Source organism: Strigops habroptila, chromosome 3, assembly GCF_004027225.2.
Source record: "Strigops habroptila isolate Jane chromosome 3, bStrHab1.2.pri, whole genome shotgun sequence".
NCBI classification, from domain to species: Eukaryota; Metazoa; Chordata; class Aves; order Psittaciformes; family Psittacidae; genus Strigops; species Strigops habroptila.
In genome coordinates, this window is record NC_044279.2 from 73,691,174 (window position 1) to 73,718,056 (window position 26,883).

At 41.9% G+C, this 26,883-nt stretch overlaps 1 protein-coding gene across 1 annotated transcript; it reads right to left on the reverse strand.

Moving 5' to 3' along the window:
* Positions 1-26,883, reverse strand: ISX (intestine specific homeobox). The gene is made up of 5 exons (XM_030479696.1): positions 26,712-26,883; positions 18,249-18,491; positions 4,443-4,594; positions 1,001-1,117; positions 1-237 (listed from the first exon to the last, which is right to left on the reverse strand). The coding sequence occupies exons 1-5, from the start codon at positions 26,881-26,883 to the stop codon at positions 1-3; spliced, it is 921 nt and encodes a 306-aa protein (XP_030335556.1).

Below are 26,883 nucleotides of genomic sequence, written 5' to 3' on the forward strand. Positions count from 1 at the left end.
CTATGTGGAGCTGGCGCAGATACTGCTCATTTCCAACTTGTGGGGTAGCGGCATGCCATAATGGGGAAGGACATTGAAGAGCAAGTATGGTTTTGGGAAGGGCAGCAGCTCCAAGTGATGGGGGACGAAGGAGAGTGTGCTGGGCAGCCAGGCAGTGGTCAGCTGCCCTTGCAACGGTGAGTAGTATCCCACAGCAGGGATGGTAGCAGCGAGCTTTCTTGGCATCAAGCTAGGAGCCTTTCAAGAATAAAAATAAAGAGTAAGGTGAATCAATGCAGACTTTTAGTTAAATACAATTTACAATCAACCTTATCTGTTTCCCTGGTGCTCAGTAATTAAGAAGAAAAGTTTTAGAAGAATAGACTCCCTAAACCCAGTGGTGTGCTGTCTGTCACCCAGGGATCAAGGCAAAATACCCTTTTTCTAGCCGTAGAAAAACTCTTGACAGGGAAAGAGCATGTGTCAGCCTGGATAATATTAACTGTCCTGGACTTGGCGAGGATGTTTCCCTGCCCATGGCAGGGGGGTTGGAACTAGATGATCTTAAGGTCCTTTCCAACCCTAACCATTCTATGATTCTATGAGGGTCAAAGGCAAAAATTGCTGGTCAGCCTAACAAGGCTGGACATTGTAAAGAGATACTGTCTATAAAGAAACATGGCTTTGTCCCTGAAAATGTCATATTTCTTCTTGTTTAGAAAATTTCTGATGGTAAAGATATTTTGAACCAAAGTGTGATTTACAGGGAAGAGATTTAGAAGTAAAATGGGGAAGGATCATCTTGCAAGAGACATCTCACATCATATTTCTAAAACAGGATTAATTTAATGAAGAAATGTGTTATTTAACCATATTTGCTGGGATTTCTCTCAGTCATATTGCCATTTTTGTCTTTCTTTTCCAGTCCTTCTTCTCTGGTATAGTCCCATGTGAAAAGGTGACCTGGTGAATGATAGCTATCTCTCCCTCAGTGGCTTTTTATGTAGCCTCTGATACTCACTGTGATATCTGACTTGGGAGCAGGGATGAAATCAACTTCTGTCAGATGCTGGAGGCCACCAAAGTTGCCAAATTTTTCATGTTTCCTCCACTTTGCACGTTGGTTCTGGAACCAGATCTGGATACAGGCAAGAAAGAGAAGGTACAGAAACGAACAGGAGATGAGGGAGGAACTGCTCACATCCAGCTAATTTCCCTACTCTCTAAGTGAACATCAGAAAACATTGACCTCCAGCTCAGTAGAACCAGGGACTGAATCTAAAGGAGAACATTGGGTTTGACACACCACCTTTCACACTTCACATGGCATATGGGATCTCTGGATTATCATGACATCCTCTTTTCTCTTGCAGCTCACAGAAGAGCTAGGATCTCCCTGTTCAAGGAAAGACAGTGCCACAGGGAGGAGCAGGTCTTCCAGGGCTCTCCTGGGAAAGCAGATCCTTTTGCAGTCAAAGCTTTGCAGCAGTCAAGGCACATGGCATTCTGTTTTCCCTAGGAGGTGCTATTTGTTGCATGACATGGCTCTTTCACCTTGTTCCCAAGTGAATAGACTGGGAAAATACCCACTTAGATGTTTTGCTGGGCTGCAATGAAAATATGTCACCAGTGGAGATGTAGTAGCAGGGTTCTTTCTATATTTAACTGGTAACATTTTGAAGTTCACATAAGGGACCTAAGCAAAGACCCAAGGGGATCACTCAGCAGTCTGTTATCTGCCATCTCTTTTTCACTGGAAAACGGACAGCTAATTTTCTGAGTGGAGTTTCTTTCATCTGAGCCGTCTGGTTTCTAGCTAAGGTACACAAGTATCCACTGTGCAGCCGCTGTAGTGCACCTTGCTGCATTACTGTGAAAAGTTGAATCCCCCTTCCACTGTAGTTTCTAGCTGGCTTAGGAGCTTGTTGTTTGGATGTAAGCGTTTCACATGAACACAAGGTGTTAGTGATCAGAACCAGATGCTACTGGATGTAAATATATATGTATTTTAAACCAAATAATGAGCAGCTCAATTATTTCTGCATCTGTTGCCCAGGAAGTAATGGGAATGTCAGGAGCCCTCTGCTATATTGCTGATAGTTAGCAGTATCTGAGGTTACTGAAACCACAGTTTTGTTTATCTGGGTTTGCATGTGTTTGAGAATTGCTTAGTCTGTATAAACTGCTCCATTCCCTTTCTACCATGCAGGAGTTATATGGTGAAACAGCACCATAAAAATGACTCCTCTTTAACACCGACAAAGTGATTGAGGGCAGGCAGGGGACTGAAGCCAAAATTCAACCTCTGAAGTGCTCCTTCCAAAGTCTGCACACGGGATAAAGTCCTCACTTCAGGATTATTTTTTTTATTATTTTTTATTTCATAAAGTTAGAGCTGTATCACAGACCAAACTGCTCTTTTTTTTTGCCCAACCAGCTCTCCAATACTCTTGCCCCTAAAGTGATTTATTTTTACTTGTGTTCCAGAACTGATTAAATATCAACGTTGATGACCCGAAGTGCTTCTCAAGCAGCTTTTTAAGAACTACTGTAGGTAAGTCACCTAAATGTCTGGATTTAAAAATATCTGTCTGTAGCAGCTGCTGTTCAACATTGTCCTTATGGACAAGTGTTTCATCATCATTGTGTGATACTATCACTTTACCTGCCATTTCCAAGGATAGAGCAGAAATTATGACTGGACATCTTTGCCATTTCTGCATTATCCTTGGCAGTCCCACAGTTTCTATAAAGTAACAGATCAATATAATTGTTGACTTGATTGTTTGTTTGTTTTTAATGGACTTTTATTGAGTTTCTAATGATCCTTAATTTTCCCAACCAAAGCTTTTTCCTGTATCCTTCTGCTTTGCTTATTAATTTTTTATAATTTCTTTTTTCTAATATTTACTCATCCAGCATTCTTCATTTTGTGTTGCAGGTAGGCATGCACACATGCAGGGATATAATTCCATCTATCCACTTAAACTCTTTCACAGCAATCATACCTTTGTTTCTTGACTGGAGGACACAAGCTTTTTCACAGTTATGAAATGTTTCACTTGGTTACGCAATAGTTGCTCACTTGTTTTTTTTGTTTCCAGTTAAATTATCTTTCTGAGGTGATTTGACTTATATTGCTTTTAGCTTTGTCAGAACTATTATTTCAAAGTACCAAAAGCGTATACAAATTCTCTGCATGCTGTTTTGTTTATATGTGATAAATACAATCAATCAAAATTATAACAACTTGTAACTTGTGCCTAAGATACTGCTAATTTTTAGTTCTGTGGCTGGTTTCCCTTGATCGGCCAAGATGAGGTCAAACACAGAATTTCCTGCATCATGTATTACACTGTGTGAATTGGGAATTTGCCATCTGCAGTTCATACAAGAGGGGCTTTTTACTTCCTTTGTCTACGTCTCAGGTGATGTTTCCCATGATAACTCTTCTTTATTTTTCGCCCTACAGATTGTAAATATTTTTTAAACAGAAGATTGCCCTGTTCTTTCATGTGATTTGCTGTTCTGTTGGGAACACTGACTAGTAGCCCAGCTTGTGCTTTATACCATTGGAAATGCATTGTGGATACACTGGTATTCTTAATGGGCATGTTATGGCTATGCTGTTCCAATTCTCCCTGTCACCTAACTAGGAAGTAATATCATCATGGTTAGTCAATAGTCCCAGGCATGTCAATCAATAAACTGCTCTATGTTGAACTTTAATTGTTAGAGTGGGATATGTGCATGAAGGACACTGATGACTCTAGCCTTACGACAAGTACAAAAACTGCCTCATGCAAAAATCATCACAACAGTGCCTGGTAAACAACACCAAATTCCAAGACATGGTGGTATGTATATTTTAATGTATCAGATTTCATATGCAGTAAACATTTGGGGTCAATTTTGAGCACAGTCAGCAAGACTACATTACAGCTGGGGGGAACTGGATTAGTTTCCATGCACTGAAATTAAAGCCAGGGCATTTATAGCCTGTGATATCAAAATATAGAGCATTAAGAAAGCATTTTCATTTGGGCAGTCATTTTTATTTTTTTGAAACCCTGTAGAAGATGGATGTGGATGACAGTTTGTACTGGATGTACATTAGTCTATAAAAGGTTGAAAAATGATTAATTATTTTCATAAATGGATGTTCCGTCGGTACAGAGTCCAACAGGTTGCTCATAACCATCTGTAACTCCTATTTGCTATGCATTTAGTATGCTTAGAGCTCCTGTTAACCCTTTGATTAATCCCATTTCGTTAGTACCAGCTGAGTGACAAATACTTTTTTCCCTATTTGTAGGAGGAGAGCAGCGATACTGGCCTCCTCTGCAAGGTAACAGAGAGGTCACGTATTTCATTAGTGTTGTCACCCAGGCATAAACTATTAAGAATGTAGTCTGAATAAAGAATTGCTGCAGTGAGCATAGCCTTTTGGAGACACAATGTACCTGAACTCTGGCTTCTGGGAGGTTTATCTTTGCTGCCAGTTGATTGCGAATATGGACATCTGGGTAGTGAGTCACTTGGAAAATCTTCTCCAGTTCCTGGAGCTGCTCAGCTGTGAATGTTGTCCGGATTCTCCGTTTCCCTTTCCTCTCAACTGTGTAAACAAGAAAAGGTGTATCACGTTTTATAGGAAAATGCCACAGGGCCACAAGAAGATTCAGAAATCCGGCAATCTGTAAATTGCTGTGCAGCTGGGATGGCACCTCCAACACCTTCTAGAGATATGCTTATAATAGGAGACTGTCTCCTGACTCCGCAGTGAATGTGAATTAACTCCTTTGTCATTCAAGGAGTCAAAAGCGCCCATTTGCAGTGCTTATTCCATGGATCCACTGCATGTAAATGGCTAGAAACCCACATGTGTTTTAACCATGCTAGCCCTGAGTTTGTCATGAAACTCCATTAGTGTTGGACCAACTTTTGACCCATTTTCGCTCCTGTCACATGCACACATCGATTGATAATTTGTAATCCTGTATTAACTATTTGTGAAGAAACCCTTAATGTAAACAGAACGGAAGAGTAGATACTGTATTTTGTCTTGGTGCTCTTCCATGCCTGTAAAAAATCACCATCTTTCAGCTTGTAAATTTTCCATCCCTATCTTTTCCTGTCATACTGGTCTTACTAGCTTTCCTCAAGCTGTGAGGTATTATTTTATTCCATTGTCACTCTACTGATTTTGGTGAATTTTCTCCTCCTGTATGCCAGAAAGACCAAAGAGTACCCAAAATGTATGAATGCTGTAGAGAGAAGTCAACCATTCCAAACTGACTGGGTGCTGTTTTTCCTTCCACACCATTCTTCTGGCAGTATTTAGGCATAGCCAGCATTTTCACTTCAGTGTGATGGTGTCATTAAAATTGTTACCTTACAAAGAAAAGTCGTGGTATTCTGACTGCACTGTTGTGGTGCGGGGACTTTCTGAACAAGCTTAACCTTAAGAACTGCAAGGCTTTAAAAACCATGGAGCAGCATATGGGGAACTTTGGGTTCTGTGAATTCCCAAGAGGACTCTTAGGCCGCTCTATTCCTTCACCTGCTGTGGTGTGACCACACTAAACACTTCCCTCAGCACTCCTGCACTGTTTTGAAAATGTCCTCCTACACCAGAGTATTTTATTCAGATCATGAACTCCGTATGCCACATGGGGTAAGCTTGAATAAGGTCTCGGTTGCTTCAAAGTGATGCTGAAGGGCTGGTGTCTTGCAAGGATGAGGAGAAAGGAGCAACAGAAGTGAGCTTTAAGGCAGATGATCTGCAGAATGTGGAGTTCAGCCTCGTCCCAAAGCTGGAATCCTCTCTAATGCACAAATGGCACTGGAAGTATCTTCCAGCTGACATTGAATGACCAGTGTAGAAAACTATCCCCCAAGTATTGTGATTCACAGGAATTTTTTCTATTGAGTTTGGAAAACTGCAGCCTGATAGGAGCATAAAAATCCTAATATCACTTGTAACTATGATAAGCTTGCTATTCAATGACCTGAAGTAATTGGCACTGACACCATGTTGCTCAAGAAAATGACCTTTTTGAATAACTGCTTTGGTCTTCCACGGTCTGATGACATCTACCAATTCATACTATGTAACTAGATGCAATAAATTTCCTAATGGGAACAGTTAAGCAGAGAAGGCTACCTTAGTCCCTCAAAGAGATTTTGTGCTTGTTGTGCCCCTTTTGCTCAACCACTGGCATAAACTTTTACTTTTGGAGGCTATAGCAGTGAAAAAAGGTAACTAAGTGCCTTGGCCAATGCAAGCTGGGCTCTGTGCCAATCAGAAAATAACATTTTTCATTCTGTAGTTGAAACCTCATTGTAACTCTGTTGAGACAGAAAATAAGGGATTAAAAAAATCTGTCCACTGACTTGGTAGGAAGGTGCCTAGGACACAATACCTGGGGACCAGTAGGAGAATATATTCCATTGTATTTCATCTTCGCTAAACCTCTTGGGTACTTTGAAAGGAAACCAGTCATGTAAGAATAACTGAGGAGCATCATTTATCATAAATAACTGTCACTACTTACGTATCTCAGAAGCAGCCTAATGAAGATGATGTCCAACACAGTTAAATCTGTATCATTAGACTTTTCACTGGCCTATGAAAGTACTACTCATTAGACTACAGCACTGGCTTCGGCCCCAAGAGAAAAATGTGATTTATATTGAATCTTGCTGGCACTACTAGGGCAGAGATCTGAAATGAGAAATATTTTTGTGCATTTATGCTGAAGATAGCAATGGGCACCCTCTCCTAAGAAGCCCCGTTTACAAAGTTGCATCTACTTGGACCTTCCCAAAAAAATGGCTGTAAGGAGGAATTATTCCTTTATGGACTAAAAGGGAAATATCAGTGTTGATAATATAAACCTCAGGACACTATGTCCCCTGTAGATATGAAAGAGGTAACAGTTCATAATGGTGTCTCTTGCCTGGAAGATTTTCACCTCACACCTCTCTGTGGGGGCTGGCCTCCATATCATAGAATTATAGAATCATAGAATAGTTAGGGTTGGAATGGACCTTAAGATCGTCTAGTTCCAATCCTCCTGCCATGGGCAGGGGCACCTCACACTATACCCAAGGCTCTGTTGCCCAAGACTCTGTCCAACCTGGCCTTGAACACTTGAACACTGGCCAGGGATAGGGCATTTACCTCTTCTCTGGGCAACCTGTTCCAGTGCCTCACCACCCTCACAGTAAAGAACTTCTTCCTTCCATCTGACCTAAACTTCCCGTTTAACTTTGAACCTGTTACCCCTTGTTCTATCACTACAGTCCCTTATGAAGAGTTCCTCTCCAGCATCTTTGTAGGCCCCCTTGAGATACTGCTATAGAAGGCTGCTATATACTTCTGGGAGATACTGCAAAGAGGTTATATTGAGTACTGAGATCATATTTTCTCAAGCACATCATGTTCTGTATTACAGTAATGAATCTCTCAGCTGTATTTGTACCATGACAACATATGGTATTTAGATTTTTCTAGCACAGGGCAATTCCTATAGCAGATCCCGACAGCATGTGAAATTTGGTGCGACCTTGTCATGGTCTCAGAAATTTGAGGCCTCCCTGAGATGTCCTGTATGTCTCCCTGAACACTGAGCTGAGCTCCTGCTTCTATGCAAGGTAGAAGACTGGCTCCACAAACCTGGGAGAAGCTGCAGTCTACCTCCAGCACTTCCAGAGTGGAGCAAGAGATCCAAGCTCAAACTGTGACCACCTCCTTGTTCCTGTGGTCTCCACTGTACATAAACATATGGGATGCTGGCAGGGTTCTTATCCTGCCAGGTTTTGTATATCCTGGCAGTCTATGTAACTTCAGGTACATAGACATACATTTCTTTCAGCAATCAGAAAGCCTTCAGGAGAAAGAGAACAAGTCTGCCTAGCTCCTGGAAGATTTCTGAATTAGCAAAAAATCCCAATGGTCCTTTAAAAAAAAAAATTGTTAGATTAATGAACTGAAATATAATTTCATGACTATGTAAATTAAGAACCAACTGTCTAAATTTTAAAACCTAAGATGTCACATCATATAATAAGTAAAAAAGGCATATTTTAGTATTCTGTCAGAATGTAGCAAATAATGATTTAGTCCAGTGTAAACTCTTTTGTCTCATGCATTAATCAGACTCTACAGAACTGGGATGACTGAATTGGACCACGATGAGATTAAAATGAATGTAAAAAGACCAGCTGGATCAAGCCTCATCGTAGCAGACACCATACAAACAGCAATCATCAATTATTGCCTATCATCTCCTCTTCGTAATGGGGAATCAAGGCTAAGGCAAGACTTTTTGTGCCCAAACCAGAGACTACTACCTGAGCTAGATAGGAATGGTTTGCATTATTAGGTCATGCTAGCGGCAGGACTTCTCCATAGAGAGTGTGTTCATACGCACCAGAGACGATTATGTCGGTGTCTGTCCTTGGTTACCACCTTAAGAACTTGTGAGTGCTGGCAGGGCACTTGGTACAGAGTTCATTGGATTAATCAACCTAGATGAACTCAAGAAATCAGCTGCTACAAGCAATGCAATACCATCTCCACAGGGCCAAGGTGTGGAACAAACTCAGCACTGAAGATCATGAGTCTAGAAGGAGCTACAGAGTCTACCCTACAAAGAACATACATACAAGAATGAGATGACAAAGGCTGTGCATAGCTAGTGTAGGTTTGAGAAGAAACTTTTAGTTGAGCTGGAACATCTTATGGTACCTAAGAGGCAGATCCATTGCCTTGAACCACACAGTATTTTAAAATGTGCTAGAGATAGGATGGGAAATTGATCTGTCAGATAATCTCTTACTGTATTCTGCCTCACTGGTAGCTAAGAAGTGTCCAGGATTAGAGGGTGTAGCTTCAGAGAGAACAAGCTTGTGAGTTTCTGGTGTCTCATATCACCTTCTTTAGTATGAAAATGACCCAGATAACTTGGTGATGGGTGAAAGAAACTCCCTATCAGTTCACTCTTATGTCCTCCACATTTTTCCTTCATGAAAAGTGAACTGTTTTACAGATGAGACTCTTACGTAAGGGAAAGGTCTACACAGTGCTCAGAAGTGCCAATCCTACTGAAACCAGATTTTTCAAAGCTGAAACTCATCAGATTAAACAAAATACAGTAACATGACATCAGCTATGGGCCAGTAGAGACTGAAAGACAGGCTTTGATTTCAACTGAAAATGAAATTAAATTGCTAACAAAATAGACTCCTGTGAACTAATCAAGGCTTTTGCCAGTAGGAAATCTAGAAGAGTGCCTTTTTTTTTTTTCTTTTGTCATTCTATTTTTGTTTGTTATAAAACAACATCTATAAAAATACAAAAAATCTGGGACTGTATGTTAACATTTTCTCTTGCAAGATAAAACTTTCTCTGACTGTAGTTTTGATACTTCTCTTTGCCTTGGGACCTTAGCTTAGAGATCCCATAGCAAACAACTGCATTCAGAATTACAGTCTAATAAAGAATGTGGGTGGAAGATATAAGGCTAGAAAGTGTTGGAAGTGTAACATTGGCTTTACAAACGTGGCTCTAGAGTCTCTGGGGAAATAAGACTCTGTCTGAGTTTCCTGAGCTATTTTCTATGTAAAAGCTGGGGATATTCAAGTGTGCTTTCATGCTCTCTGAAAGTCACTTCCAGCTTAGCTGAAACCAAGCCTGAAAATAGCAGGCAGCTAAATATGTCAGCATTTGCAGATGCTTAGAGATACAGCTGTATATACATTGCCTTATTGTTGACATTGGAAGGGCCAGATTCTTCACGCCGATAAACAGTATACATGCTTTAAATTCAGTAACAGGCTTCATTTGACTGCTGCAGATCTGGCTTTATTATTAGGTCAGACTTGGAGCAAGTTGAAACATCTGAACTTTATAGAAATACAGACTCTTCTTGAAGGTGCATGGTGAAAGGATGAGCTCGATGGGTACAAGTAGCGGCAAGTAAGATTCTTATTTCATAATAGGAAGAAATGCTTTCACCATGAAGGTGGTCTGACATGGGCCTGGAGAGGCTAAGAAGTCTCAGTCCTTGGAGATATTCTAAACTTGATTGGACAAAGGTGTAAGCAACCTGATTTAAGCTGGCCCTGCTTAGAATTGGGGTTGGACAAGATGATCTCCAGAGGTCCCTCCCAACCTACTCCATCATGTGATCTCTGACCTCCAAATATCCCCATGGACTGAAGCCCCACCCCCCATCATTCCTTTTCTAATGAGTAAGGGAATTTAAGGCTCTGAAACTGTGCATAGCTCCAGGAGTCTGATTTGCAATGCTTGTTTACAGTTTTAGCTTAGTGTATTACAGCTTATTTATTTCCACTATCCAGTATAACATAGTCACAAGATATTAGAGGTATGAGCAAATAAATACTGAACGCTACTGCTTGTACCTGAGTTTGCAAAGTAAAAGATGTGCAGCTGCAGCAATGCCATACTTGGGCAAATTCATTCTGGACTATAGCCTATAGTTGGCAAATAGCCTATGGTACACCTTGCACTGCTGTTTCTCAGCTGCCCTGTGTTCCTGAACCAGCTAGATAAATGCTACTGCATCTTGCATTTGCACTTCGCCCATTAGCAGTCTAAGACTACTGTATCAAGACTACTTGTCTCATTACAAGGGTGCATACTTATCCCCTGTAGGGATAAGGAACTAAATCCCAGGAGGAAGGCTGAAAGTCAGTGCTGGTACATATTTGCTTTGTAATATGTAATCTAGGTAGATGAAACCTGGTGGGATTGGTTTATCTTGCTGCAATCCTCTTTGTCACTTCTGGACAGACACCCTCTCATGTATGCAATAACTAGATCCAAAGATATTGCTACTTCTTTGACAAGAAGAGAGAAAACAGTTACATAAGGAAGCAAGTGGCTTTAGCTATATATTCTCAGAAATATATTTTTCCCTATGTCACGAAGTTGTATCATTTATTTCTCAAAAAGAAACTCAGGAGCACTGAAAAAGGGCTTCATTCTATCTGGTTAAGTTCTATTTTTCCTTTTCAGACACTTTAAAAGATGTTCCTCTGTCTCTTTTTTAAATTCATTCAATTACAGACATGTGAGTTTCCCAGCCAATTATTTTTTGTGGCTTTTCTGAATGTTGTCTCTTGTGGTGACACTCTGCTTATGGCCACCAAGCCCATAGCAAAAAAACCCAATTGCAACTGTATCAAAGAGTTATTACAGGCTGCTGATGGCATCAGGACAAAATGTGCTTGCCTGTGCACAGAGATGTGCCCACCCTAGTCCCTCTCGTAGTTAAAGAGGTGTGTCATGGCTTTCAAAAGAGCTTGCATTGCAATATTTAGTGGGAGTATGGAGTGTGGCTAATCTTCATTAAAGTGTTTTTTTTAGCCTTTGTTAAGAAGGACTGGCATACCCAGTGAGAATGATGCTAATGGGATAGGTACAATGTGCTCTGGATAGAGCCTCCTGCTAGCAAAATACAGCATTTAGGATCCAGCTGCTGGCCATTCAGACATTGCCAAAGGTAAGACAGAGCAGCATGACTTGAACTTATGAAGGCTTGACTTCTTCCCTTCAATCCACAACTCCTTGAGGGAGAGTTACTTTGACCCTGGGACTGAGTACAGTGCCTAATCACCCGATGGCTGAAAGGCAGAGAGGTACAGACTTTAGGTGGGATGAGCAGGTATTCTAAAAATACCAGTCTAGAAAACAGTGGTGACCAGGGGAGCTTCTCAATCTGCTTGTCAGAGTAGATGGTATGTATGAAACCATTCATGTGGGCAGTTGGTAGTGGAGGATGGTGCTCACCAACAGCCTGAGCCCCTGGTGAGTTTAACCCTTCCCATCTGCCAGCAAAATGATGACACTGTTTACAAATGCTGCTGCCCTGAAAGGATGTGTGTAACTCTGGGACAGCCAGCGGTCAGCGACATATCTGGAGGAAGAAGCATGCAGGCCATGGTTTGAGGGACCCCAGCTGATAGGGGTGTGTATTCAGATCTGTACTTAGGCTAAATGACCTGCACTTTCATCAACTCCTTCAGATCCAAATGGATTTGGGTAGGTATATGTGCAGTTCCTCCATTCAGCTAAATCTCAAGCTTGAAATGTACTTTCTATGAATGTTCAGCTGTTGTCAAACTTCTCCTGGCAGTGGCCAGCCTAATCCAATAATGGTTCTCACTGGGGAAAACAGGTTCCCCACCACTCTCCCCACATTGTTTGGTCAACTGCCTTTGCTAGAAAACGGCCATTTGCCCATGGAGAAAGCTGAGCTTATTGCAGGTTGCAGAGAGCCTGTTTTCTACTGTTCTTTGTGGTTATTTGTACCTGCAAACCTCTAGACATCAATCAGGCATGCTTGTTTACATCCCTGCCTCAGAGTCTGTGCTCCCTAGTTTCCCATTTCAGCATAAAGCACTTGCTAATACAGTAGGTAAAGGCTTGCCCTCAATTTCAAAGAACAGTAATTAAAAGTACCAAATCCTGGGGATGTAATGAAAAATTCTCAGGCAAATCTCAGGAGTGATGCATCCAAGCAAAGATGAAGTCAGGCAAAAATGCCAGGAGGCTTGCATGGATGAACCATGAGCTCCTGGAGAAATTCTAAAACAAAAAGGAAGCCTACCGAGGGTAGAAGCAAGGATAGGATTACAGAGAAATTGTCCAAACAGCCAGGGATCAGGTTAGGAAACCTAAACTCCTGATTAAATTAAATCTGGACAGGGCAACAAGGAAAGCTTCTGTAGGTATGTTGATGATAAAAGGAAGACTAGGAAAAATGCGGGCCCTCTCTGGAAGGAAACAGGAGACCTGGTTACCTGGGATATAGAGAAGGCTGAGATATTCAGCAACATTTTTCCCTCAGTCTTCACCAGCTCCGGGACCCCCAACATAAGAAGGACGTGAACCTGTTGGAGTGAGTCCAGAGGAGAGCTACGAAGACGATCAAGGGGCTGGAGTAGCTCTTCTATGAAGATAGGCTGAGAGACCTGGGCTTGTTCAGCCTGGAGAAGAGAAGGCACCAGGGAGTCCTTATTGTAGCCTTTCAATACCTAAAGGGGGCCTACAGGAAAGCTGGAGAGGGACTTTTTACAAGGACATGTAGTGACAGAACAAGGGGGAACGGCTTCAAGCTGAAAGAGGGGAGATTCAGATTAGATATTACGAAGGAATTCTTGCCTATGAGGGTGGTGAGGCACTGGAACAGGTTGCCCAGAGAAGCTGTGGCTGCCCCATCCCTGGCACTGTTCAAGGCCAGGCTGGATGGGGCTTGGAGCAACCTGGTCTAGTGAAGGGTGTCCCTGCCCATGGTGAGGGGTTGGAACTGGATGAGCTTTAAGGTCCATTCCAATGCAAACCATTCTATGATTCTGTGATACTAATTTAGGAGAAGCTAAATAAATACTCATAAGACCTTTGCAATAAGCTTATCAAGATGTGCAATCAGCTTTACAAATGGTCACATTACACAGATTTGACTAGCAGGAACAAATTAATCTCTGGGTCCTGTGTAATGTACCCTTTGGATCCAAAATTCCCAGGAAAGCAGAGGCTGCTAGTGGAAAGCATTCAATGCTAACATTTGCTCTAAGTGAAAAAAACAAACCACAAAAAAACCACAAACCACAAACCCACAAAGAAACAATACAAGCAGTATTTATTATAGTTGCCCAACTGCTGACAGCTTTGCTTTCTTCTGTGCTTACTTGTATCAGTGAGACTTCTATGTGAACAGAATCTGAAGGGTGGGAGTAAAGGATTCAGGTTTCATGCCTTTCATTTAATATCCAGGGTGTGATTATAAACAGTCAATCTTCAAAGAGGAAGAAAAGCAAAGAACCAGCCTTCAAAAGTGCCTCAGGTAAACCTGCCAAAACAAGGTCAATGGTCTGCTGCATTTCTAAATGTATATAGGAATACTGCACTTCAGAGACACAGGGCTGCATTCACACTGATGAACAGAAGACTGGTAAGACAGCTAATGGCAGCCAAATTATATATATAGGCATTTATTTTTTTCCTCCTGCTTTTCCTTTTCATTTAGAATGGCTTCTTTTTGTTCTGCAGGACAATGGGATGCTTGTGCCCTTTCTTGCAGTCCCTTTGGCATATTCTGGGCAGCCGATATTTATCTGGGATTGTGATTATACAGTGCTTCCTTGTCTCTTGGCTGCTTTATAAATGCATTAAGATAAGTCAGCATTTTGGGGAAAAGACTGTTCTGCAAGAGATAAACCATGCTGTTTCACAGGGGTACATGGATTTAACCATATTGTCCACAAGTGAACAGTACAAATGAATTTATGGCGTTAGAGAAAACATAAACACTAAGCTAAAGATGCCTGCAACTGGCATCAATACAGAGGGGACATGACTTACATTGGAAGTTCTCCAGAACTGAGATCATCTCTATATTTCCCATTGTCTTTATGATAATTGCCACCAGAATTTGCCAGTATGCTTTGGGATCAAAGATACTATTATAATAATAAAACAATTTGATTAATAAAAAGATCCCTGGGCTCCAGTAACCAATGTTGTCCTGGGTTTGGCAGTAACAGTGCTGATGATTTCTGCTATGGAAATATTTGGGTGATGTTGACTCATTATGGCATCCTCCTCTACAGTGAATAATGAAGACAGGAGGTGCAGGAAATAACATATTCCAGTTTTTCCCATGGCCTGAAACCCTCAATTTCTGGTAGAATTAGGAGCCAGCTCCATTTATTGAAGCCTGATCTACCTTGCACTTGAATTATTTCTCAGAGAAGAAATCCAACAAGACTGGGCATCTGCCAGTGTCTTAAGGTGATGCTGCTATCTGGCTTCTCCAAGGCACGGACTGCTCCCTCGCTGGAGCAGAGGACTGCAACCATTACCCATGTGCAGTGCTGGGCACACTCATTTGGATGTAAATAATAACAGCACACACACATAAATGTATGCGATCAAACCCAGCATGTGTAGAACACATTGCAGAAGAATTGCCCGTGAGGATGTGAACTATGTTGGGATCTGGTACGTGGCAGTCTCCAGCAGGTCAGGCAGGCATGGGGGCGGGTAATCCTCTCAGGCTTCAGTGCTTGGCTGTCATGAACTGGTCAAGTCCCAGGGGTGTCACATAGGGCAGAGAGAAGGAATTAAAAGGAAAGTGGGAGCTCACAACTTGGGTGTTTATATGGACGTTTTGCTGTGATGCTGACTGACAGCCACAAGAGTTTGCCCTCCTAGTTCTTAAGTTTTGAAGACCCTGGCAACAATAGTTGTACGTAACAAATCAGCAGCAATTAATCATTTCACAGAGAGCTGGCCCAAACACAGTCTGTACCCAGCTCCAAAGTAAGGCCTCTCTCAGAATGGTCTCCTCCTAAAACAGATTTCATCAGCACTGCTTCCCAAGAACCAGGTTTTCTGAAAAGGTTCTGCTGAGCTTTTCAAGCAGAAGGCCACAGGCGAAAGCACCCAACATTCAGAACAAAGGCTTCCAAATTCAAATGGGAGCTTAGCAAAACTAAATGTCACTGTCAGCATGTCTCCTGCATATGAGGGCTTTTATCTTTCTTTTGCTTACGATGCAGCCTCTAAGTTCAAAGTGCAAGAGGCATTGCTTCCTGTAAATGGTTTGTGATAAGGGCATAAATCTGTTTAGTTTAAAAGACACTGCATTTCTAAACCACTCTGCCACAGAAGCCATTTTGTGGAAGAAACAAATTTTTAGGAACACTACAGTGTTACAGGGTTTCCTGGAAATACCCTTCAAATTCACACTCAAGACCACAGTTATGGTGCTCTTGCTATTTCAGACTACCTGCCCATGAAGGACATATTGTCACAGCCTCCTCCTCATCTTTCTCCTACTATCCAAAAAAGCACGAGACAAACCCCAGCCCTCCTGCCACCAAGGTGATTGTATATCACTCTTGATTTCTTCTGCTCCCTGACAACTGTACAGATGTGTATTCTTCGCCAGAGCTTAGTGCCCTTCCTCACAAATTATGCAGGTGTTTTATAGAGATAGGGGTGGGCTGTGAGAAAGAGGCAAGGAAATGCCTAACCAAGGACTTGTGATGTCTTTCACATCAGAAAGTTCTCCTGCTGCAGAGGGTTGGTGCCCTTGCCCTAGGCACTTGTTGGCATCTTCAGTGTAGATGTGAGGGAGGTCCTGGGGACACCTCCATGGCACATGCTGTGGGCATTTGGCACTGCCCTGGTGCCTTGTTAGATGACCCATAACCAGCCTATAGCTACGATGCCAAAAGCGTGTCTGAAGCACCACAGAGTTGATAGGCATGGAAACAGAAGTTAATTTGCTATCAGCACAAAATGTAAGGATTAGAGACTGTTTTCAGGGAGGGTGCAGTCTATCTCTCCTGCAGGAACTGCCTCTGACCTTGTCTGGCAAAGATGACTCATGCCACAGCCAGAGGCAGGAGAAAAAGAGCCGCCAGCTCTTCTCCCCTAATGTAAAGTAGAGAAAGAAGGATGAAGCTTATGATGCTGGAAAGGATTTTAAGCCTAGGCCTCCAGCTCTCTGCTAAGACTGACACAGTGCATGAATGGGATATGAAACATCATTGTTTGTGCACCACAGGGAAAATGCCAATTCAGTGCTTTAGGATCTTCCTCCCTCCTTCAGCCAGTTTCTATCAAAGGCTCAGCAACTGCAGGAACCAGTAGCCTAGAAAATGGCAGATCATTAAACCTCTGCTTGGTTTCAAAACCCCACTGCCACAAGGGAACAGAGGGATTTTGTTTAAAATGCCTTTAAAATATAAGTTTTCATTGAAAGGGCCTACTCAGATTGGCTCAGTTTTGTGCAGATAATTACATGCTCCCCAGCCTGCTTTGCTGATGAAGCTGCTACCGACCGCTGTGCTGGTCAATGAGGCTAAGTGCTGAGTCGGGATAGCTGCCTCCCTCCTCTGTCACCCTGGGAAAGCCACCTCCCATCTCTGGTGTAATCCTGTGCCTGGGGACTCCCTCCTGTGTGAAATATACTCCTTTTTATCACTCATGGGCAACTCTGAATGCCAGATACCTACAGCCCTGGCTCTTCTGCAAGGAGGGAACTTGATTTTGCCCTGGTACCATCAGCTGCGTGCAGCTTACAGGACAGAGGTAGGCTAAAATATCCTGTTATCATACAAGGCTTCTCTCTGCATCAAGACAGATGCTGTCTCATGCAGGAGAAGGAGGTGACAGCAGCTCATCACAAGACTCATGTATACCATAGAAGCAGCAGCAGGAACAAGGCTTTTTTGTCAAATGTATTTCACACAAAGAAATGTTTCCTCTGCCAATTTGCAGAGTATGGGCTGAGGAAGATGTGTGGATCTCAGTGAAACCAGCTGAATAACTGCATCTGTGGTCACATGAGTTCCATTAGGAGTCTTCCATGGACTTAATTTGCCTTTTTTTACTTCTTTCAGAAAGGAGTGAATAATGACAAACTATGCAGGAAACACCTTATTGCTGCTACTGAGAAGCTGTTTTCTGGAGTGTAGTATGATCATCTTAAATATATCTTTCCTAAATCCCAAAGAACTTAAAGCACTTTTTGCCACATGCTCCTAATAAATTGTAGTCTGCCTGTTAGGAACTTGTTCAGGTACCATGCATCCTGCTTAGTTTAAAGTCTCTGTGCAACACAGTGGCAAAATATATGTGTACTGCCCTTTTCTTTGGTTAAGAGATATACTGCTGTTTACCAGTGCTCACTACTAATGAAATTACCAGACCTGCCAACACAGCCAGGCTTGAAAATTGTGCCTGGCCCATCCTGCATGCCAGACCTATTGCACATTGAGAGTTTGCCTGTGTGCATGCTGGTGACCTCATCACCTGCACAGTGAGTCCAAGGTGTACGGAACACATGGAGCTGATTTGTCATGTTCAGGAGCCTTGTTCCCTGCATTGTGCAATGCCCATTTCCCAGGAAACGTGCGTTGCACAACCCAGGGAGAGAGGCTGGTGAACATGGTAACTGTGGATTGCCACCCCAACTAGAACGGCAATAAACACCTCAAGCAGTCCCTATCACTAAAATTGGTAGGGTTGGCAGGCCAGAGCTAGATCTTTAGCTCAAAGGGTGAGCCTCCATGTTTTCAATGGCAACACTGAAGAACCATCATGACTCAGCCATGAGCAGAAATATTTGTGACGTCTGCTAGTAGGTATTGCCATGTACATCACTGTAAGATAACAGCTGTGGGTTTGGGTACTCTGAGAGAAAGTTGGATATAGAAGCACTCACCGTGAAGTGGATGGTCTACTGGGAAATCACATATCTGGTCTTCCTCTTCTTCGTGTTTTCTTTTGCCTTCCAGGTGTTGACGTTGCGTGTCCTCACCTAGGAGGGAAGCTGGGCTGTCAGTAGGTCTTCTGCAGTGAGCTGCCTGCATGTTCTTTGCCCTGGCTACCGGTGTAGCACACGTGGCAGCGAGAAGCATATTTGCTGAATATAAATTACAGTCTAACTGACTTCTGCTGCTGGAATCTGTAAAAGACACAGCACAAGATAGCTTTGAATAAACCAGCCATCGTTCAGCACATCTTCCAGTTTGTGTGAAAAAAACAAGTATGGGTGTGGGCTAAATACTCTACCATTCAAACCTGATCATATTTAAAATGGCCTTCATCCTTCTGTGCTGTGCATCAATGCCAAGATGAACCCATGTTGCAGAGTCATGATCCTGGTGAATTTGACCCCAAAATCTAGCCTGTTCTATGCTTCCTATCACCTTAAAACTTTCAATGGTCCTTGTGAAAGACTTTCAAGACAGGACTGTAGAAGTAAGGAGGCACGACCAAATGATCAAGAAATCTCAGCTTCCCTGTCATTATCCAAATTGGTAATTGCCTTTTCTACAAACTCAGAAGTGCAGTAGATGTGGAGCTGTTCTGAAAAATCTGTCAGCAAGATCACTGTGGAACTTGCTGTATGCCAAATGCTTTTAAAAATTGTTCCTTTCTCAAATGTCCCTGTAGGTACAGCTACCCTACAGGAAAATGAGCCAGAATAAACTAAAGGTCATTGTCTTTCCCGATTCAAGTCGATTTGTCCCTTCTTCCACATCTGAGCTGCCTGCCTCTCAGATTTAGGCATTGGATAATTCTAAAGGCAGCCTTTGCCCAGGCTGTCAACATTTGCCATCTGCCTGTGTGACAGGTGACACTGGTGATATCTAGGAAGGTACTGACAGCCAACTCATCTTCATGAAATCCCCTGCATGCTCTTGTTGACAGGACAAACATAAGAGAAGTGCATATTGGCCCATTTTCAGGAAGTGCAGCCATATGGTTATCTTAGATTTGAGCATGGGCACTACAAACAGTCTCCGTGGGAGCTGAAGGTAACCTCAGTAGTAACCAGTGGTGACATGTGCTAGACTCCTGTCCCTGAGTGGTGATGAAATTGGTCACAGAAACCACAATCTTTCTTCTGGCATGGTGCTGCCTCATTACTAACACCATCATCTCCACGTGTACAGGGGTACTGCAAATATCTTTCAGATTAGTTTTGTGCCCTCGTGGGTGTAGTATGAGTCCTTACTCTTCTTTATAAAGGTAAGCAGAGCTTCCAAAGATGTACACTGAAATATAACATCCTTGGAAGCCTCGTGGTTCAAGGCTGGGGGCTGTCAGTGGCTGTTAGTATCCCAAGAGAGGATTCTATACCAAATACTCTCACTCTTTTACCCCCTCTCTTCTACATTAAAGCCTCACCATAAGGCCCGGTTCTGAGTGCTTTATGTGCTGCCTTTGATAGATACAATCAAGGTTCAGGTTTGACTCTTCAGAGACAAGGTGTGTGCTGCTTTAATGGCAAACCTAGAATTTGATCTAGTTTTTGTCCATGCCTGGATTTATTTGCTGGAAAAGGCAGAGTAAGAGGCAACACAGAAACATAATGGACCCATTAGGTTCCATGTTTAACATAACCCTGAAGCGAACGTGACAGCACAGGTTTGCTGTTACCACCAAAGAACATTAAAATCTTAACTCAGTAATGGATTGCACTCCTGAGCAGCCACCCACACCTAGCCTCTGTGGCTGTTCCCCTCTCATATCTAAATAGCAGCAGATGTGAACCCGAACAGGTTGTACTGGAAGAAACTCAATTTTTTTATGTGTATTTTACTTCTGGTGCAGTATCTAGCATTGGCAAAGCATCTAACTTTTTAGACTTGCCAAGACCTTTATTTTCTGAACAAATAACAGTTCTATGTGTAACCAGCCTTGAAGCAATGATAATTATAACATCTGGAGACAAAGTGCCCCTTTTTGCCATCAGTGAAAGCCTGCACAAGAGGAATTTTACAGAGGGCAGACAGTGACATGAAGAAAATGCAGTTACAAGAGCACTGGAAATTAGCCAAACTCTCATGTCAATAAAAGATGATTGTTCAAATGTTATCTTTTCAAATTATCACCAATCTTTGGGTAAACTTCTAAACACAATTGCCTGCTAACCTTAAAAACCTGCCATGAGGTCTACCTCTGTGTTTAAGGCATATTGTGCAAAATGGGATTAATTTAATTCCTTTAGGATCAACTAGGTTTGAGTCTTCTGGTGACAAAATAGGTGAGGTTTTGAACAATATTTGTGGAATAAAGGAGAGGGATAGACCTGGCAGTGGTCACCAGCATGGGGCTGGTGTTAGATGATTTGCTCAAGAAGTCAGAGAATATCAGTGTTGGCATAGGTTTTTAGCCCAGTTTTTCTATCTCAATCCCCCATCCCTAAATTAAGGACTAGATGCATTCCTTTGCTTAGATGTGATGCTGAGAAAATGAATATGTTACAGAATCAGTGGTGCTTATATCCTACAGTAATGAGGAACATAAGAGTACCTGAGCAAGGTGCTCTTATGAGCAGTGATTAAAGCTTTCTTAGAATGACACTGGCATTTTATAAATTATAGAAGACTCTTCACAGACTCTTCACACATCTTCATCCTTCATACACAACTTTCCTCCTCCTAGTTTTTTTTCTGAGATGCTCACATACCCCAGTGCTGAGCACAACTTTTGTGTGTGCATGGATAGAATAATTATAGACTGAAGAGAAAACAGGGAGGGAATGGAAGACTGTCCTCAGTAGATGGGAAAATACCAATGTCATTGTGAACTGGTGAAAAGGAGTGGGCAGATCAGTTGTTTGAGATAGAAGCAGCAAATTAGAATGCTATGAATCCTAAAGACAGGCTGAAAAGATCAAGAAGTTTTCTGGAGGATAAGATTGAAGGTAGATGATACTGAGTTTAAAGCACATATCTGAGGTTTAGGAGCCCTAAGGTGTAGTCCTGTTTGCATTGCAACCTTCTCTGGTGCTTGTTGTCCTGAACAAGCAAGATTGTCTGAAGTGGTAGCTCTTTAGGCCAGCCAGTGTTTTTTGGTGCATATTCATGTGACTCCAGCAGAGAGCTCTGCAAATACCTACAATCTGGCATGGGGTAAAATTTCCTCCAGTGAATGCAGTTTTTTTCTTTCTTTTTTCTTTTCTTTTTTCTTTTTTCTTTTCTTTTTCTTCTCCTTTTCTTTTCTTTTCTCTTTTCTTTTCTTTTTCTTTTCTTTTCTCCTTTCCTTTCCTTTCCTTTCTCTTCATTTCTTTTCCTTTCCTTTCCTTTCCTTTCCTTTCCTTTCCTTTCCTTTCCTTTCCTTTCCTTTCCTTTCCTTTCCTTTCCTTTCCTTTCCTTTCCTTTCCTTTCCTTTCCTTTCCTTTCTCTTCATTTCTTTTCCTTTCCTTTCCTTTCCTTTCCTTTCCTTTCCTTTCCTTTCCTTTCCTTTCCTTTCCTTTCCTTTCCTTTCCTTTCCTTTCCTTTCCTTTCCTTTCCTTTCCTTTCCTTTCCTTTCCTTTCCTTTCCTTTCCTTTCCTTTCCTTTTTCCTTTCTTTTTTTCCCTTTCCTTTCCTTTCCTCTTTTCCTTTTTTCTTTTCTTTTTCTTTTTCTTTTTCTTTTTTCTCCTTTCATTTCCTTCATGGCTATGACATTTCAGCCTGGCACAACATCAGATATTTGTTACTGCCATGCACAGAAATTACTTTGACTTGTGGCTCAAAATGGTCTTTTTAGCTTCACTTTCAATTGAATAGGAAAGGATGAAAAATTTCATGCAAGATAGTAAGATTTCTTTTTGGAAGCAGGAGGTTATTTCAGATGACCTATGTTCCATTTAAGCCTTTCTGTGTAATCACTGGAGAGACAGACCTGTTGTAGGCATAAGGCTTATGATTTTAGGGTCTTATTAAGGCTGTGAGCAGAGAAGAGTCTGTCATTGAGATGTGCAAGCATCTTTTTATTGTGCTGTTTTTCTCTTGCTTCTATACCTTTTTTTTTTTTTTTAAGGTGGATTGTTTTGCCTTGTAATAGGTGGGGTGAATTGGTGATATTGGCCAAGTGGTATCTGCTCAGTTTTATTCCTTCAGTTTGTTTCTTCTTGTGCAATAAAGCTGGGTGGAGTGTTGCTAAGGGTGAAGTAAACAATCACCATATTGACATTTGTGTGTGAAGCGGCAGTTGTATTTCTATTAATTTGCATGTCCTTAACATAATGGAGCATAACACAGACAGAATGACAAAATTGCTGTGTCTGTTACTGCTTTTACTATTAATTTCCCAGGTGTAGTGTACTCATCCCAAACTCTCCTTGACTTGATAAAGAACCTCCTGCTGGTGGAACCTCAGTGGTGGTGGAGTAATGAACAATTATTTCAGATGTACTTTCAAGCACATTGAAATCAAGTTCCCAGGGATTTCAGAAGAAGGATTTTTTCTGAAATAGGCCTGCTAGTCTTCTTTGTTTAAAATGAAAGATTTGGCACTAGGGAGGAGATCAGCACTTGGTGATGCTTATTTGTGTCACTTGCAAAGGCCACGGTTACCCTTTTGAGGCATTGTGACAAAAGGAAGAGAGGAAAAGCATAGACTGAATACTAAAATGTCTTCTTGTTCACTGTTCCTTTTTTAACTTGGTAAGAGTCTTTCAGAAATTCAGAAATTTCAGTAGATGTCAGATCAACAGATGCAGTTCCAGGTCGTCTAGTAGTTGTGTTTGTATGGAGTAAACTCACTAATACTACAACTGGGAAGTCACACGCTCCCAGGAAAACTGCACACTCCTTATTCCAAGTCCCACTAGAATTACACTCAGAAGAACCTGTGAACTTCAGAGTCAGGCCCAGAGATCTTCTCATACATCATCAAGTCCTGCCTCGGCTTTCCATGAGAGGCTGGCACTGTACATCACAACGTCCTTTTTTTAAAGAATCATAGACTAATTTAGGTTAGAAGCAACTTCTAGAAGTCATCTGATCTAGTATTCCCGGGTTTTCTTGGGAAAAGATTCCAGGGTAAACTTCATCTGTGCCCCTCATTCCTGACATTCTGCATCTTCTGGTTCGCTGGTACTACCCATCTCCTCAGCTCTTGATGGCTAGATTTAGACTTCAGGACAAGTGTGATCTCAGTACCTAGACTGCCTAGATTAGCAGATGAGCTGGATGATAATTTCTGGCCTGGGTATTTACATTATGATAGCCACGAGTATGTGTGTGTTGCCAGTTCTTGCTCTCATGTGGGTCATGGCTTGGCTCAGATACATACCATATGGGATGTGGGAAATTTTCTTAAAATCTATAGTAAGATATAACTCAGCTCTGACCTGTAATACTTCCTTCTTTGCTGAACAGTGCTGAACTGTTCTGTAAAGGAGCTGGGTATGTGTCCCCTCCTGGAATTTCCAACAAGTTCCCTAGCGCATTTCAATGCCCTGACCTTGGCCAGCACTGAAGCAAATTAAATACGGCTGACTATTTACACAACTTGTTTAATGGCAGTGTTATATGGCATGAAGTTGAATGACTGACGAAATACAGCAATTATCCCAAGATGTACAGCATAGGGTATTGCACTTCTGAAATAAATAAATCTTATCTGCAAAAATCGGCAGTTCTGCTGGGAAAGCAAAGGGTAATAAGCTTAAGTATCTCTTTGGTGTTAGTGAGAAACCAACAGTGAAAAAGCTTCATTTTCATTCTTTTTTCTTAAATATCCTTGATCAATTGCAAAAGCAACGTACAACAACAGTTTGGAATATCTCTCTAGCTTTCCTGTTTGCCCAGCTCCACTCTTTGCCCAGTGACAGTCAAATGAATCTTCATGTGTATATACTATTTCCATAAGTTAACATTTTACATTGCCTTAAGTATATTAATCCAACCTTGCTTTCTAGCAGGGGAGAGAAGAGTTACTATATTCTCTCGCTACAGAATCTTGTCTCTCTCTTGGCTAGGTGATGAAGCGAAGTCAAAGGCAAGGCCTGGCTTTTCTGTCTGTATTGCTTTCAAGGTGAAAAACTGACTGTACTCTCAGGTGGAGCAATTTGGGATGAGACAGTACTGGCAGTGCAGTAATGCAGTCCTAGGAACCCATCACGTCCTGCATACAAATTTGTCAGACCTTATGCTTGGAGCGGCACGCTTAGCTGAGGCACACAGTGAAAAAGGGCTTCAACATATTGATCGCAAAACGGACTTAATATAAAAAGGTCCTGTCTCTGCCACGCTTCTCTGTTCCCAGAGAAGAGTTTCATGCTGTTAAAATGCAGTTCTATGGTCCATGTTATGAACAGCACTGACTTCATTTTCAGCGGTGTTATCTGTCTCACTTTGGATCCAGTGGCACAAAGAGACTGCCCTCTGGAAAGGACTCAGTTCACAAAAACTCACTCCCACAGAGCTCCCACCAGCATTTCCCCCTACCCCTTCACAACGTGGCACCTGCACCATTATGCTTGCACCAACATTAGTTATGTGTTGTCCACCCCTACAAACCACCAAGCTCTTCCTTGTTTCAGGACCGTATTCGAGACGTGGCCTGGGCCTGCTGTTGTCCAGGTTCAATCTGCACTGGCAGCTTTAGGAAATCTCTAAATGCTGCAGTCCTTCAACAGTACCAGTGGTTAAACAGCCAAGCAACACTAACCATGGCAGCTTCAAAGACAGACACCCTGTCCTTTCTTTGAGCAGCAGGCTGGACTTCCAAACGACCTTGAGAGGTCCTATCCAACCTCAGTTGTCGTATGGTTCTGTGAAAATTCAGCAGCATGCTATCCCTCTTCCCTATACATAGGTTTCCATGGAAAGCCGCAGGCACTGGCACAAAGGCAGTGGTTGTGTACTCAGCCCCAATGCTTGGGGTTTCCACAGCTGTGAGATGTCTTGTGGGCTGGCTCTGCCCCATGGTTAGGAAACAAGCTCTGTGCAGAGTGAATGAAATTACCCTGTGTCAGAGGTGAACAAGAAAGAGCAAATCTTGTGCAAAGCATGGCTAAGAGGCAGCATTAGTGGGACTGGTGTCTAACATTACAGTAGTGAGTGAGGTGCTCACTTCATTGTAGTTTCTTTCCTGATTTAGGTCTTGTTTTCTTTCCACTCCAAGTCAGTATCCACTTTGGACATAAAAAGAGCTGAAACTATGTGAATAAACAACGGTTACTTGGACTGCCAGGTTTTTGGAAAAAGGCTCTCCCTTACTGCTGGGTGGTTCATCCAGTGTCCTGGGAAACGGGGTCCTGAACCATGAAAGAATCTCTCTGTGTTACAAAAAATAAAGTGTAGCGTTAAGCTTTGTTGAAAGCAGTTGAGTGAGAGTTGAATGAAACTCTTCTGTCAAAACTACAGGTCACTTTTCAGTTATGTGGATGTGTTTGTATACATAAAACATCCTCATTTCATGGACAATATAAATTAAAAAAGAAGAAGGAATGCTAAATCCAGAAAGTTCTGGCCATTGGTCTTTGTTTAAGGAAAATAAAAGAGACAACTTCTTGGGGGTAAAAGTTCACTCAAGACCAAAGCAACTAAACTGAGGAAACTGAAGTTAAAGAGGCTAATGTACTTGCTGGTTTGCTAAGATTGAAGTCATGCTAGTTTTCTACTAGCTGGATTTATTTAGTTCATGAAAGAACCTAGCGTCCATGATGATAAGGAGAAATGATTAAGCACAAATACTTTCTCTTTTCTTGTTCCAGCAATTGAGTTCTAATACTCCTTAGCTACCATTACCCTTGCAGACCATTTCTCCTGCTTGAGGATGAGTGGTCAAATTTGTCAGAAAATAGTACTAATGTGAGATTTGGCTGTAATTCCAGGCAACAGTCAGCTCTCGATTTAAGTGAAACTGCAACAACTTCATTAAGTTTCAGCAGTTTTAGGTAACTTCCTGAATTCAAATGGCTGTCCTTCCTTATGACAGGTGATTTTTTTCTTTTAATAACAAGAGTATTGTTTTTTAAAGGGAAGGACACTGGGATGTTGTATTTAGTTTACTATAAGCAATTCTCACTGTTACTGAAGAGAGCTACCTGTAGTAACTGCTGTTCAGTAACCCACCTCTCCAATGACACTGGGATTTCATAATGTACAAAATCCCACGAAAGTCTGGAGGCAGAGCCCAGTCTACTGCAAGGTTTAAAGCAAATTATTTTTTAAGGTTTATTTCTGTATATACAATTAATGATTTGTACCTGATTAAGGAAATCCTAGATACCTTCAAAAGCTAAAGAATAAAGATTCTATATAATTGTAGAATCACAGAATGGTTTGGGTTGAAAAGGATGTTAAGATCATCTAGTTCCAACCCCTCCATCAAATGGAATAGCTCTAGGGGTTAAAAAGAAAGGAGCATTTTCATGAAGTGTTATAATTGGTACTTACCAAAGCCCAGTGGTGACCCTGCTTTTAGAGCTGGAGGTCTCTCAGCATAGTTACTTCTGTTCCTGGTTTCCCTGCTTAGGGCGGTGCTGGCAGAAGGTTTCTTTAAGATCTCCTCTATGGAAAAGGACAGGCTGGGCTTCTCCTGGCCAGCAGACCCCCGGGGGTCCGTCAT

What these genes read in the sequence shown, in the direction of transcription:
- ISX (XM_030479696.1), bottom strand. Translation starts at nt 26,883, where the DNA reads ATGACGGACCCCCGGGGGTCTGCTGGCCAGGAGAAGCCCAGCCTGTCC. An exon ending in AGGGTCACCACTGGGCTTTG is followed by an intron (nt 18,492 to 26,711) that starts GTAAGTACCAAT and finishes TGTCTTTTACAG; the next exon opens with ATTCCAGCAGCAGAAGTCAG. An exon ending in TCCCAGAAGCCAGAGTTCAG is followed by an intron (nt 1,118 to 4,442) that starts GTACATTGTGTC and finishes GCCTGTATCCAG; the next exon opens with ATCTGGTTCCAGAACCAACG.